This window comes from Musca autumnalis, unplaced genomic scaffold (genome assembly GCF_047663935.1).
Source record: "Musca autumnalis isolate F117 unplaced genomic scaffold, ASM4766393v1 scaffold_1, whole genome shotgun sequence".
In the NCBI taxonomy this organism is placed as follows: Eukaryota; Metazoa; Arthropoda; class Insecta; order Diptera; family Muscidae; genus Musca; species Musca autumnalis.
In genome coordinates this window covers 48,793,432-48,809,484 of record NW_027411644.1, presented here as the reverse complement: position 1 = coordinate 48,809,484, position 16,053 = coordinate 48,793,432, and the positions used below count along the sequence as shown (strand labels likewise).

The window sequence follows — 16,053 nt, the reverse complement described above, 5'->3', positions numbered from 1 at the left end:
TAGTCATTCTTTTGCATTAAAATCCAATTTGTATAAGAATTATACAAGGAAAACAAAATAAAGTCAAACATTTAAGTAAAAAATTTGGCTCATTTGAATAGAACCCCCCCTTTAAAACTTGGAAATACAGAAAGATTGTATTAGAATTTCGATGCATATTCACTCTATATTGAAAACGAAGTACCTTTAGTAATATTAAGTAAAAGTATATCCCTCCTGATTTAGGATACACCCGTATATCCTGCTTTGGCAAGGAATCTTTAAATAATCAGGTGTAAGGCCTAAAAAAGCATGTTGTTTTCTTTCAACAAGTTTATTTTTGAAAGCGTACTGTCTCCTTTAGTCGTATATTTTACACATAAATGATTCCCATACATTTTAGAGAATATTTACCACTGTAGAATATGAGGGCCCCTACAGGATATCCGCATTTCTTTTCAAAAATGTAAGTTTAGATGCTGGACCTTTCAAATTTAGTCCCAATGTTCATAATAAGCATAAAAATACATCTGCAAAATTTGGAAGGAATCGGTTCAGATATAGGTATAGCTTTCATATATATGTTTCAACCGATTTTATATTTAAGCCGCACTAAGGTCACAATTTGCATCCGATGACTTTAAAATTTGACTTTAAAATTTGATACATCCTGATCAATTAAGAATCACGTCCAGAAAATTTGGTTCTGATCGGTTCAGGTATATATATCTACATATTTATAGAAAATTATTCAGGTCGCCATGATGTACGAAATATAAATCCTCTGAAATGACTGGACCGAATTTGATAACACATTGACTGTAGATCCTTTAGGTCTTAGAATTGATCGTAAGGTAGTTTTTATACCGAACAAGTAAGAACGGCGCTAAGTTCAGCCGGGCCGAACTTGTTATACTCTCCACCACAAGTTGTATTGAAGTAAAATGGAATAATTAGCTTCCTTTCGTGTATGAAGAAGACTTAATACTAAATTTCAGCAATTTCGGTAAAACAATGTGAGGCACCATTCTATGGGGGCAATTTCAAAACGTCGATCTATACCGACAAATTTCTGACGGAAAGTTTTTAGGCTCAAAGAAGACTAATTACCAAATTTCCTATATTTCGGTAAGAGAATGTGGCTAAAACCTAAAAATACCGAAAATCAAGAAGTACGCTTCTATGGGGATATAGGAAAAATCGGGAGGTACCTTTCCATGGGGGCTATATGAAGGCGTAGACCTATACCGACAAATTTAAAGGGGAAGTTTGAGTAGCCCTAACGAAGTCTAAATACTAACTTTCAGCCATTTCGGTGGAATATTGAGGCCACAACGATCAAAATACCGAAAATCGGCAGGTACCGTTCTATGGGGGCTATATGAAGGCATGGACCGATACCGACAAAGTTCTGGGGGAAAGTTTTATACCACCAACGTAGACTAAGTACCAAATTTCAGCCATTTCGGTGTGATAATGAAGCTAAAACCTTCAAAATACCGAAAATCGGGAGGTACCGTTCTATGGGGACTATATGAAGGTGTGAACCGATACCGACAAAATTCTTGGGGAAAGTTTTATACCCCTAAAGAAGACTACGTACCAAATTTCAGCCATTTTGGTAGGATAATGAAGCTAAAACCTTCAAAATACCGAAAATCGGGAGGTACCGTTCTATGGGGGCTATATGAAGGTGTGAACCGATACCGACAAAATTCTGGGGGAAAATTGTATACCCCTAAAGAAGACTACGTACCAAATTTCAGCCATTTTGGAGGAATATTGAAGACACAACCTTCAAAATACGAAAAATCGGGAGGTACCTTTCCATGGGGGCTATATGAAGGCGTAGACCTATACCGACAAATTTAAAGGGGAAGTTTGAGTAGCCCTAACGAAGTCTAAATACTAACTTTCAGCCATTTCGGTGGAATATTGAGGCCACAACGTTCAAGATACCGAAAATCGGCAGGTACCGTTCTATGGGGGCTATATGAAGGCATGGACCGATACCGACAAAGATCTGGGGGAAAGTTTTATACCACCAACGTAGACTAAGTACCAAATTTCAGCAATTTTGGTAGGATAATGAAGCTAAAACCTTAAAAATACCGAAAATCGGGAGGTACCGTTCTATGGGGGCTATATCAAGGTGTGGACCGATACCGACAAAATTCTGGGGGAAGGTTTTATACCCCTAAAGAAGACTACGTACCAAATTTCAGCCATTTTGGTAGGATAATGAAGCTAAAACCTTAAAAATACCCAAAAATCGGTAGGTACCGTTCTATGGGAGCTATATCAAAACGTGGACCGATATATCCCATTTTCAATACCAACCATCCTACCAGTAAGAGAAACTTCTGTACCAAATTTTGACTCTCTATCTTTAAAATTGCGAGCTGTATCTTGATTTCAACAGACAGACGGACGGACGGACAGACGGACATGGTCAAATCGACATAGAATTTTATGCTGATCAATAATATATATACTTTATAGGGTCTCCGACGAATATTTCGATGTGTTACAAACGGAATGACAAATTTAATTATACCCTCCATATGGTGGAGGGTATAAAAATGGAGGGGGCGGGGGACCTCCCCCACAACACGTTTTAGCCAAACGCGAAATCTCAGAGGTTATTAGACGTATTGGTATACAATACAATAGTAATTGTGACCTCCATCATTTATTTATGATTTGGAAGTCGAATACCGCGATCGCGTCCGATTTTTGAATACTTTATAATTACAGGTTTATATTTTCAAGTTTAGTAGATATTTGTAGTCCCAGTTACTACATTAAGAGATCTTGAACATAAAAGATTTCAATGCTTTGTATAACTCGATTAAGATAACTATCAAATTTGGCGACTTGTGTCATATTGACAAGTCCCACTCCCAACAAAGCCCAATACTTAAAAATATCCAATTTTTTTAGTGTCACGTTATCTTTAAGTATTTTTCTATAAGTTTACGGATCCATACGGGGATAAAATTTTCTACACGTATAGTACTCATTATTACCTTCTACCACATATATATAGTTTCGCGAATACGTCGCAATACCGAGAGTTCTATTCCAAAAACCGTATAAACTACACAACAAGTAAAAAGTCGTTAAGTTCGGCCTGGCCGAACTTTTTATACCCTCCACCATAAAATAGTCTTAATTAAAATGGAATAAGTAGGGCCCTTTCACAATTTTAAGCGGAACAACTTTTCGACAATGGATAGATGCCTCCCACTATTGCTCAAATTACACTGTGAACACAAATGTTGGGGCAGAGATAATTCCTTTTGGAGATGTGTGTATATTAAAAATCCCGAAGGACAGATGCGCCGTGAGTCGAACTTCCGCGTTATGGCGTGATGAAGTTTTTGCAAGTGACCCTGTAAGCCATCATGAATTAGCATTTTATATTTGTTTGTTGTTTTTGTAGAGCACTTAAGCAACAGTGAACAAAGATATAACGCTAATTCCTGATGGCCCACAGGGTCTCTAACAAAAATTTCATCACGCCATAACGCGGAAGTTCGACTCACGGTGGATCTGTCCTTCGGGGTTCATAATATACTCACCAAGGCCTTTCTTTCCCAAGAGGAATTTTCCGTGCCCCAAACTTTCACCTCCATTTTGTTGCACAGTGTTATCTAATCTAATCTAAAACAAGTAAAAAGTAGTTAAGTAGTTTTATACCTTATAGCTGCAGGGAACTTCAAGAGTCAAATTTAGGGTAGTTTCATCAAAACAATGTAGACCCTCAAAAATGGACCCATATTGACGAATTTTAGTGAATAAATTTCGTGACCACTGCAAAATTCCCGAAAATCGGGAGGTACAGTTATATGGGGGGATATACCAAAACATGAACCTATATTGACGATTATTTTTGAATAGACAAAATTGTAGCTAAAATTCTCAAAATACCGATCATTACAGCTAGTTCGGTTAACAATTGCAGCTAAAATTCTCAAAATACCGAAAATCGGGAGATACCGTTATATGGGGGCTATACCAAAACGTGGACCTATGTTGACGATGTTTCGTTGGAGATGTTTTATGATCACTGAGAACTTCAAATGTCAAATTACAGCTATTTCGGTTAAAAATTGTAGCTAAAATTCTCAAAATACCGAAAATAGGGAGGTACCGATATATGGGGGCTATACCAAAACATGGACCTATGTTGATGATGTTTCGCGGAGATGTTTCATGACCACTGAGAACCTCAAATGTCAAATTACAGATAGTTCGGTTAAAAATTTTAACTAAAATGCTCAAAATACCGAAAATCGGGAGGTACCGTTATAAGGGGGCCATACCAAAACATTGACCTATGTTGACGATGTTTGGTGGAGATGTTTTGTGACCACTGAGAACCTTAAATGTTAAATTGCAGATAGTTCGGTTACAAATTGTAGCTAAAATTCTCAAAATACCGAAAATCGGGAGGTACCGATATATGGGGGCTATACCAAAACATGGACCTATATTGACGATGTTTCGTGGAGATCTTTCATGACCACTGAGAACCTCCAATGTCAAATTGCAGATAGTTCGGTTAAAAATTGTGGCTAAATTCTCAAAATACCGAAAATCGGGAGGTACCGTTATATGGGGACTATACCAAAACATGGACCTATGTCCATATCCTTTGGGATATAAGTTTGTTGATCACTAGGAACCCCAAGTGCTAAATTATAGCTAATTCGGTCTGCAAATGTGGCGAAGAACGTCAAAATAACTCAAATCCGGAGGTACCGTTATATGGGGGCTATACTAAATAGTGGACCGATATAGCCCATCTTCGAACTTGACCTGCCTATGGAAAAAAGACCCTCGGGCGCAAAATTTCAGCACTCTATCTCAATTATTGCGGACGCTAGAGTGATTACAACAGACGGACAGACGGACATGGCTAGATCGTCTTAGAATTTTATCCTGATCAAGAATATATATACTTTATAGGGTCGCAAATGATTAGTTCGATGTGTTACAAACGGAATGACAAACTTAATATACCCTCCATACTATGGTGGAGGGTATAAAAATACACCACAAGTCTACAGCAAATATTACTTACCAAATTTAACTTTTTTTAATTCTTAATCATAATATTAATTTACATACCTTTACACGTGTTATCCATTAAATAAAACTGTTTATTATGTTAGCGGTTTTTAATTGTCGAGCGAAACAAATTGTTCTTCGTTTAATAGATTTTTATAAAATTTTACAATGTAAGATGCAATATCTTTGACAGCCCGGTATGTGGTCATGAAGCGTTGCCAGGTGGAATGATTTTGTTTCTAAGTGGCTCAAAGTGTTAAGAATCTAATCACGTTACTATTTTATCCAAATATATGACTTCAAAAATAGACTTGTTGTCTCAGAAACCTGTCATTGGCCCTATAGTGTAATGTAGGAAATATTATGGATTTTATTCGTTCGATCTGGCAATAATTAGGTTCACTGTTTATGAAATCTACTCCACAAACGCTTGACAATTTAATCTGAAAACTTTTGATCTACGAAAAATAATGTTTCTTTTTCTTTCTTCTCCACTACTCTCCTTTTTTAAGTCAAAGCCAATCGATTAGTTTTTACTGGTTGAAAACGCTTTCATTTCCTATCTATCATGTGAATTGAATTTCAAATATTTATAAAATCTACTATCATATTTAAGATACAATTCCCGCAACAATTTACCCTTTGACATTTCCAATAAATAGTTGAATAGATTCTCAGCACGTACCACTTACTACCCAGCAGGTGATTTTAAATTAGTTCATTTTGTGTTATTTGTTCTGTTCTTGTTCTTTTTTTCTAAACTAATAAAAAAGTATAGTTTCAACATTGAATATAAATCATGGTTAAGATGAAAACTTACCAAGATCAATTATTTATTCTGTCTACCTTTTATCTCTACCATTTTCTAGGAAACAAAAAACCATATGCTGTTCATACCAAATGAACTTCATCACACCATGGGAACAATGATTGCGATGATGGCAAATAAGTGAGGGAGTTGTGTGGAAGCCACAAATAGAAAAAAAGTTCCAAAGGAAGGAAAAAACACAACGAAGAAACAGAAAGCCAAAGATTAAGTAAAAACTAACGCACTAACGCCACCTAATACGATTGGGGAACAAAAACACCACAAGAGAAACTATTTTATAAAGTTAACAAGTATTTGCCCAAGAATATATAGTGTCGTCCAAATGAATTTCTATCGAAGTTTAACAAGAACCAACAATACAATAAAAACAAAAGAGACGACGAAGAAGGCGACGACGACAACGTTAGAAACAAATGTGCCGGAGGAACCAGTGACTGTGGCAGAGGTGGTGGCAGCTGCATTAACAACCATAACAAGTGGCACAAATGTTGAAACCACTACAACATCACCACCCACACAAGCAACGGATACAGCAACAGCCGCACCAACAGTTACAACATCCGTGTCCGCAGCCACAACATTGGCTGACAAGAGTTTTATCTTCAATACCCTACCATCGGGGATAACAGCACAAAACTGTACGTGTCACGCCTCCCATAAACACCATCATTGCTGTTGCTCCACCAACGCAATCAACTGCTGTTGTAACTCCCAACTACAATCCCCTCCAACACCCAACACAATGTCTTATAAAAATAAGAAAAATGCCAACGAAGAACGTTTCTACTCTAGGCGAATGTGTTGTAGTAGCAACAAGACGAAGGCATCACAAGCAGTGGCCACAGACAGTGTAACACCAGAGGTGATGCCACCAGCACCCTCACTTACATCAATGTCAGCAGAACAAATATCACTAACGAGTAGAGTAAACGTAATGGCCAAGGAAACAAAAACTGCAAACCAAGAAACGACAAAAACAGCAACAACAGCCAACATGACATCCAGGAGAAGAAAAACAGGACATCACAAAAAGCAAAGACAGGACATTACAAGAAAGTTGCCGTCACCGTCATTGCTATTATCAACGTCGTCGTCGTCATCATCAGCATCATCATCGACATTCTTAACGTGCAAACTCAACTTCAATGGTGGCAGTGATGCTACTGCCTGTCGTAGTGTGTATCAAAACATTAAAATGCCCCTAAGACGTTTAATGCTAACAATAATGGCAGCTGTGGTCCTTAGCACGGGTAAGTTTTTACGTTTTCGTTAGTGGAATAAATTTTTTCATTCTACTTCATCATTATAGTCTCCTGGTTTTTTTTTTTGTTTTCTTTTACATATTAAGTACCACTTCTTAGTTTTGTTTGTGGGTGTTGTCGTTTGGGATGGGAAAAAACATTTCACTTACTTATTTAACTACTTCAATTTGACAGCATACGGTGACAGGCAATTTCACATACGCATAAGAACCTTAAGTCTTATTGTGATATGATGAGAGTGTGTGGGAGCTGGGGATCAATGTGGGCGTCATATGTTATTTGTCCATGAATTAAGTAGGCTAAATATCCAATGTACGAGTAAATGATTTTCTAACCTTTAATAATTGCAAAAACATGAATGGACGCCATGTCATCTGGATGATTACAGTTAATCAGTGGTATTGAGGAATCGATTATTCCTAATACATCATCAAATGAAAGAGGCAAGAAAGAATCTATGACTTATTAACAAAGGATATGTGACCCCTACCAAGAGGAAATACATAGGCCGAAAGGAAGTTCCATTATGAAAAGAAACTCAAGGGAAAGGGAAGATTAAAAGGTAGAAGACCATGTAGTGGCCTACACAATTATTCATGGACATAAGCCTTTTAGGGTCGAAATGATTTTTAGGAATTTAAATAAAACAAGTACGAACTGCCTCAAATTCGTCCGGGCCAAAATTTGTATACCCTCAACAACGTGTTGTATTGAAGTAATATGGAAAAAATAATTTCCCATCGCTTATGAAAGTACTAAGCTCTTACGCCACGTCAAGACTTATTCCCAGGAGAAATGGAATATGTTAACTGAAGAATATCAATTTCGTATAAACAATTTTTATACCCTCAGAAAAAAATTAAATACATAAAGATTGGAAAACTTAATTGTTAACATTTGTCGATAGATGGAGTTAAGTTCTGTTGTTACGATATTATATCAATAATATTATTATAACAACATTCTATTAAATAGTTAACCATTTCAGGCGCTTTTAACCGCCAAGTTCATATTCAATGAACTAGAAACTGCTATGGAATGCAATCCTGAGTCCAACTTTTTGCTTTCCTACAATTTGTATACGCCGAATTGCGCTTTAATGGGATTTTTATCATTAACATACCCCTGCTGTTAGTAAAATGTTTATATACTTTGTTTTATAAACATTTGTGCGTTATGCATCTTTTCCAGTCTTTACAGTTCTATGTCTTTGCCCTCAGCCTTTTGGCTAAAGGGAGTATATGGTAGAAACAAAATTTCCTTCACAATTCCATTTGAAAAAAAATTAATTTTTTTTGGGAGCACATCTACGATTTTTGTATAACGCTTAAGAAAACAATTCTGGTTTCAAATCTGTTCACGTTTACAAAATCGGCCGATGCGCGCAAAAGTTATAGTGGTTTTTATTCTCATATAAAGCAAAAATATTTAACATTTCTTATTTGTTGTATTGAGCAAATATATGCATATATAAGTAACAGCATTTGACATCCATCCGTAGATGCACCATAAATTCTTAAATTAGTTTTTTTTTTCGTGGAAAATCAAAAAAATTAAAAAAATCTGCGACAAATTTAAGTTATACTACCTATGAATCCGTATATACCTCTAAAAAATAAATTAAAAATACGCACAGAATCTAGACAATGTGTAAAAAATTATAAAACCAAAATTATAAACATTGGCTTTAAAAATTGCATATTATAGCAACAACAAAAGAGACAAAACTGCTGTTAAAATATTATTCCAAATATATTTTTTGGTTCGATTAGAAAAATTAGAATAAAATATAAAATAATTAATGTATACTGCTAAGACTTCATCAGGAAATATGGTTTACCATCGAGAGAGCTTAACTGCTTACTTTGATAAATTTAAGGATAGGAAATTAAGCATAATATAGAAATTTCAATCATTCAGAAAATATGAAAATTAAAAAGCCTCTTATTCGCGAATTAGTTAAAATCAATTGATGCGCATCCGTTTTTGGATACAGCGAATCAATCTCTTTCAATTTTTATGCATATTTTGATGTTTCACTCAGCGGTCAAAGTGTGCCGCCAGTTGCATAACACAATGCAAAAAACCTTAAAGTGGGTAAAAATTGCGCAATTTGCATACGATTTTGATGCGCATCCGGTATCAGTAGCACCCATCAAAAATACGTCTATATACACATATTTCAAATTGATTATTCAAGAACCGCGCATGTGCCTCCACATTCTATTTTGCGTAAAATACCCATATTACTCGCGCATCTCTGTAATTTATTGCACGCGTTTTCACAAGTATTATAACCGCGTATAAAAATTCCAGTTATGTAAAATTTTTTATAGAAAATCGCAGTTTAGTACGCCGATTTGTCAAAATATACTTTTGGTGCTCTTTCTATTTCCAAGGTATCTACAATATTGGCGGTTTTAGTGGATGGATTCGATTGGGGGAAGGGTCATTAGATCCGTCGCGTAAAAAAACTAAATTCACGCGGGATTCAAAGGAAATTTAATGACACTTGTAAATTTTAAACCAAAAATAGTTTTTTTAAGAAAATATATTAAACGATGTAAAATCACGAGTTATATAATCCTATTATGAGTTTTGAATATTACCTAGTTGCGCGTCCGGATTATTAAATAATAAAAAACCGATATTCCGGCTTCAAAATGTCACCATCAATTTTAGGTGGATGCAGTGGATTTATCGAAAAATCATACACTAGTATCCTGTTGTCCATGGAGTATCCTTTCAGTCTTTCTTTGGGCATATATCTTTACAATGCACAATGGTCCCAAATCCAAATTTTCTGGCCAAAACTATTTCAACGTCCATTTTATATTGAAATTAATTATTATTTTTAATAAATGTGTACAAACAGCTATTCTTACGTTTTGTCGACCAAAATGATTAAAAACTACCAAAATTTGTTGAACAGGGTGGTCCCGTTGTGTGGGGTCTAAACCAAAACATTGACCTATGTTAATAATTTTTGGTACGAAGGATTCATATCTTCCAAGAGGTCGAAATACCAAATTTCAGCCGTATCTTTCATAAAGTGTCGCTAAAATTCACAAAATATCTAAAATCGGACGGTACTTTTATGTGGGGGTTTATGACAAAAAATTGACCTATTTTCAAAAAACGTACACATACTTGTTTTCTACACTCTGAAACCCTTAAATATGAATTTTAAGAAAAATCGGTTGATAGATGTAGGTATTACCGTTCTATTTGAATTGGATACTACGTACAGTCACAACAGGTATTTACAAAAAATTCTCCCATCTTAAAATAGAAAAATCCACTTTATTTTAACTGTGGCAAATTTGAGCAAGAATTTATTTCTCAATTTATTAGTTCAGACCCCCAGCTATCTTCCAAAATCAATTTGGAGGTGGACAAGCTTGGACATTTTTTTAAAAGTTTAAATATATTTTAAAAATATTTGTAAAAAATAATGTTTAATATATACCTAAAAATTGATTTTATTACGCTAATTTTACAAATTTCATAGCCCTTTTTGTAAATATTATGAAAGTACTCATTAACAGCTTCCCGATTCATAATAACTTTGGTCTCACTTCTGTATATTTATGCAGCGACGCAATACAACAAAAATTGTATATTTTACAGCACAAAGTCTGTTTTATTTTTACATAAAAAGTGTCAACTTTGGTACTGCGCCAATCAACGAATACTAACGTTATTTACAAAAACTAATTATTTTCAGAAGACTTGAGGTGTTTTTTATTATTCTGTGCAAAAAAAAGTTAAAATTTCGAAACTTCAAAAATAGAGTTTTGGCCAAAAATTTCCTTATTGAAACCTATGTGCAATGTAAGGATAAGCCAGAAATCGGAACGGAACATAAAAAACATGTTGGCTTCAACCCATTTTTACTTATTTTTCTATATTGATGCCAACGCAGCTTCCATGTAAATTAATCTTCTTAAATATTTCATTTTAAAGAATTTCAGTCATACTATATGGAATATGTTAACTAGGCCGGGGCGATTTGTATGGAAGGAAAAAACCTTAATGGTCCCTTCGCGTTTCTTATTCCTGGGATTGAACTGAGCAAAACAGTCTACTAGACCATAGGTCTATCGTGAAAATCGAGCCTCCCGATTTTTACTTTAAGTTTTTTATTTTATTTATTTATTTATTTATTTTATTTACATTAACTAGTAGTAAATACAAAGTTAATAAGAAGGTAGCATTGGCTACTAGGGCCATAAGCTATTTTAAGTTTGTTTATCCACGTTATTTGGACATTTTGGCATATAACAGCCAAACCATTGAGATTTTCGATCGAACACAAGGACAACAATTGTAGCCAGTTTGCACCTTCTTAAGGCCAAAACCGCTTTAAGGAGCGTTCCAATGCTTTTGCGATGTATTAGAGAGTTCTTAACTACTGTCTTGGCTACAATTGTTGTCCTTGTGTTTGATCGAAAATCTCAATGGTTTGGCTGATATATGCCAAAATGTCGAAAAAACGTGTATAAAAAACTTAAAGTAAAAATCGGATTTTCACGATAGACCTATGGTCTAGTAGACTGTTTTACTCAGTTCAATCCCAGGTATAAGAAACGCGAAGGGCCCATTAAGGTTTTCAAATCACCCCGGCCTAATGTTAACAGTTTGCGAATTCTGAAAGGGTGAAATTCGGATTCATCGATTGTAAAAAAATTTTGGTTTTTACCATATACACTTTGATACGACCAAAAATGTGTCTCATCGAAACTATCAGTTCCCCAATTATTTTTGAACGAAATGTGTTTCAGACAGTTTGGAGTCGATTTAACAATATCCGTCCGTCAGCCTGGCTGGCTGCTGCGCACGAATTGGCATTGGTCCAAAATTTATTTATTTACGAGTATAACCGAATTGGCCATAACTTTGCATATGGTATTATTTCTAGGCTTCTGTAGAAAAGTCCTTAAAAAGCCTCCAATCGTAGAACCCTTTATAATAAATAACGATTGAATAAAGTGAATAAAAATTTTAAAATGACGAAAATAGTGACATGTACTGATCATTCTTAGCGTGAATATTTTGTACCCCCAACGAAGGCTAAGTACCAGAATCCGCAAAAACTTCCCAGGTCTAAGCACCTTCCATTTAATTTTGGTTCAAGAGCACCGTGTGGGGACTATATGAAAATTTAGGTCTATACTTATAATTGTCGTCTGAAATATTTTATACCCCTATCGAAGACTTAATACCAAATGTCATCCAATTTCAGCAATTTTGGTGGGATATTCAGGCTACAACCTTTAAAATATCGAAAATCGGCAGGCACGTGAACCGATATATCCAATTTTTAATACCAAACATCGTGGGGGATACAGACACTTCTATACAAATTACAAAGCTTTCTTTAAAAAAATTTTTTGTGTGTTTCGTTGTTTTATAATAAAAAATAGAAAACAATTCGCGAAGTGCGTTTGGATGCAATTTTCGCGAATTATATTTTTTGATATATTTTTGTATTAAACTGTTATCAATTACCCATGTTAGACAGTAGTTTCGTATTCTAACCGCAACATTAAAATAATTAGCATCAAAGGAGAGGTAGACAGTTGGTTTCCAAGTTTTGTTTCCGTTATTTGTCGGAATATGCCCCAGAATTTGAAATGTGAACCAAATTATTAAATTTTGGATATTTTTCCCACACAAAGTATGGTCAATTTCGCCCGCTAAATATACCCGATCATTATCCAGAAACATTGACATTATCCTTGACCAAAACTCTTACCTCATGCAAAATTTTGTCAGTATTGAACTATACCTACCTGATCATCATGTTAAATTGCAACCTCCTTCTTTGTCAAAAATTCAAAAATTTCTCAAAATTTCACGCCGATCGGACTATACATACTACCTACAGAGCCGCTACAAAATCGGGAAAATATTTGTTTTTGGTCCTTCTCACCCACTTATATAGGGGTCTATTCTCGTCCGAACCCGACCTCCATGCAAAACTTTGTGACGATTGATCCTTAATTGAGGCCTGTAGTTTGATTACAATGTTTAATGGTCGGACACAGATCTAAAAATAGCTTTAGCTCGTGGAGATGAATACGAAGTAGCTTTAATTTGTCATTTGAGGTTTTAAGTGTAACGACATTTCTCCACCAGAAATTGTCAATATTGTTTTGGTATAGGCCCTATACTCGTATAACGACACCTCCCTATTTTCGGTTTTATGAGCAATTTAGCCAAATTTTTTGAGCGAAGTGGTCACAAAATTTCTTCGCTAATAATTGTCAATATTTGAAGCTCTACCCGTTACTTGATATTAAAAGGCTCCCTGCAGTCATGAAACTCCTCCGCTGGTATAGCTCCGTTTAACGGTACCTCCTTTGGGAATTTTGAGGATTTTAGATAAATTTGCAGACAGAATTAGCTGTAAATTGGCATGTAGGATTTCTATTGGTCAAACTACTTTTCCACTAGAACTTGTGTACATAGGAATACAGTTTGGAATAGCCCCACATAACGGTACCGTTATACCAGGTCCTGGTTTTATGAAGTTACTACCTATTTTTCAGTGACTGCATTTTGGATCCCCAGTGGCAAAAAAAAAAACTTTTCTAGCGCTAATTGCAGCTGTATCAATATTTTCGGTCTGAATTGGCTGTAATTTGAAGGTTAAGGTTCTCGGTGATCCAAAATATAGGTATTTTGAAGTTGTAAACACAGTGTCGGGCCAAATTTGCGGTAATTGGTAATTAGTATTCCCAACCGTCAGAAAATTTCCTATTTCGAGGGTATACAAATTTCGGCTCGCCGAACTTTCACTCTTTATTTGTTTTCTTTGGACGAAGATTTATCATCAAAAAATAGGTTTATTGTTTTCCAAAGTATTCTACAGCATGACTTATACACTTTTGCAAACGCTCAAACCTATTGTCGAAACACTTTTTCCACTCAGAATGAGACATCCCTAAAACATAGTTTTTGAACGCTTCAACATCTTCTCCTGGCGACGAAAATCGTTGCCCACGCCTTTTTTTCTTGATGTGCGGGAATAAAATGTAGTTATTGGTTGCCGAGTCAGGGCTGTTCGACGGTAGACCCATTAATTCCACGTTTTGTCCGGTCAAAAATGTGCTGGTTTGAATTAATGTGTGAGAACACACGTTAATATATTGTACTACTCGTTTTTCGAATTTCTCGAAAGACTTCATGCCAATTAATTGTGGTGTACCACATAGTCAGTTTAGCCAAAGAAACAGGCGACCATTTGCTTCTCCCATTTTCTTTGCTTGGCTCGGCTTCGAAGACTCACACCGCCGATTGCTGTTTTGTTTCGGACTCATACGCATAGATCCATGATTTGTCACCTGTGAAGACTTTATAAACGTCTTTTGAAGTACCGCGGCCCTATTTTGAGGAATTTTCGAATTGTGCTGTATCCAACGAGAACAGTATCGAATGTATGCTGGTGGAAGAAATGCCGAAGATGCCTCTATCTCACGGTATTTTACATGACAATCTTTGGTTATCAGTTCACACATTGCATCAATGTGTTTTGGCACAACCAAGGTTTTGGAGTCAAGGTAATTTTGGCTCGACTCCGACTCCAGACCAGTTTTTTCACAACCGGTGTCAACTCTGAGGGTGAATTTCTATACCACTGAAAATGAATAAAATGTGTACGAACGACTTTATCCTTTATTTTGGCTCATATACGCTAATCTGTTGGTTTTTTCTAACATATTCTTTAGAAAGGTCATTCGTACGAATATAACACTTAACTATATAGCCTAAATATGAATTAAAATTCATATTTATATTGTTTATGCTGAATCCTTTATTGAAGAAGTATTCGAGTGTATTCTGAAAGGAAATCTTCACCGGGAGAAAAACTTTAAGCTTTCAAAATATGCGAAAAATAAGGGGCAATACAAATCATGAAAACTGTATGCGGTAATAATTATAAGCAATTCATGGCCAGGTGTGAAACTGGATGTAAGGCAGCATATTACAGTGCTTCGAGAGCCTCATGGGGAGACCCCGTGAAAAAGTAAGTTATTACGAAGTTTTTAGATAAATGGCCATCTACAATAACTAATAACTAGCTCAAAACTCTAGCTCAAAAACTCTCAGACAATATTGTTTCGATAGACTTGAATATTTGATCACATTTTCTATGATAATTATATTTTTTTCTGAAATTGACAAGTGGTGTCTATAATAAAGTGTACACATTTTGAACTTTGGTGGAATTGTACCAGAAGGTGTGGAGTGGAAAATTTTATTATACCCTACACCACTGTGTGGGGAGGGTATGTATCCTATTAGAATGTAACTGTAAACAACTTTTGCAATGACTTTCAACTTTAAATAAATACAATATTTTCTTCATTATAAAATTTCTTAGGAGAAAAACACACAATTAAATTTTGTTTATTACTTATACAAATATTTTACATACATTCTCGTAATAATGCACATCATTAAATCATGTACATACATGTGGACCATGAGCTTTGATATACATTACATTGTGTGTGACTTAACATAATCTTAAGAGTTTGGTATGTGAAATTATCTCTATGTCTTTTAATATGGCCTCCAATTTATTTCATTTGAATTACTAACTCAATGTCTTTTACTTAATTTTATGACACACATTTGCAATTTGACAAAGATTAAAGTATTAACACTACTACTGCTGTTGCTGCTGGTGCCTGCCTACTCATTCGTCCACACATCTCTTTTCCATTGAGGACATTTTATTGATCTTAATGAGACACGTATTTTCCATGTCATAAAAATGACGCAACCTAGAAAATGAATGTATTTTGTCACCCACATTTCTACACGTACGCACTTACAATTATATGTGTATGCGTGTGAGCGGCTTCTTTCTTTCAATGTAATTGCAAACAATTTGAT

The 16,053-nt window shown here is 35.3% G+C and overlaps 1 protein-coding gene across 1 annotated transcript in view; it reads left to right on the top strand.

Moving 5' to 3' along the window:
• The window catches only part of dpr17 (defective proboscis extension response 17), a 126,183-nt gene that overhangs the window by 47,323 nt on the left and 62,807 nt on the right, over positions 1–16,053 (top strand). The window contains exon 2 of the mRNA XM_073963460.1: positions 5,925–7,134. Coding sequence (XP_073819561.1) covers positions 6,207–7,134 — 928 coding nt within the window. The 5' untranslated portion in view covers positions 5,925–6,206. The remainder of the gene's footprint in view (positions 1–5,924; positions 7,135–16,053) is intronic.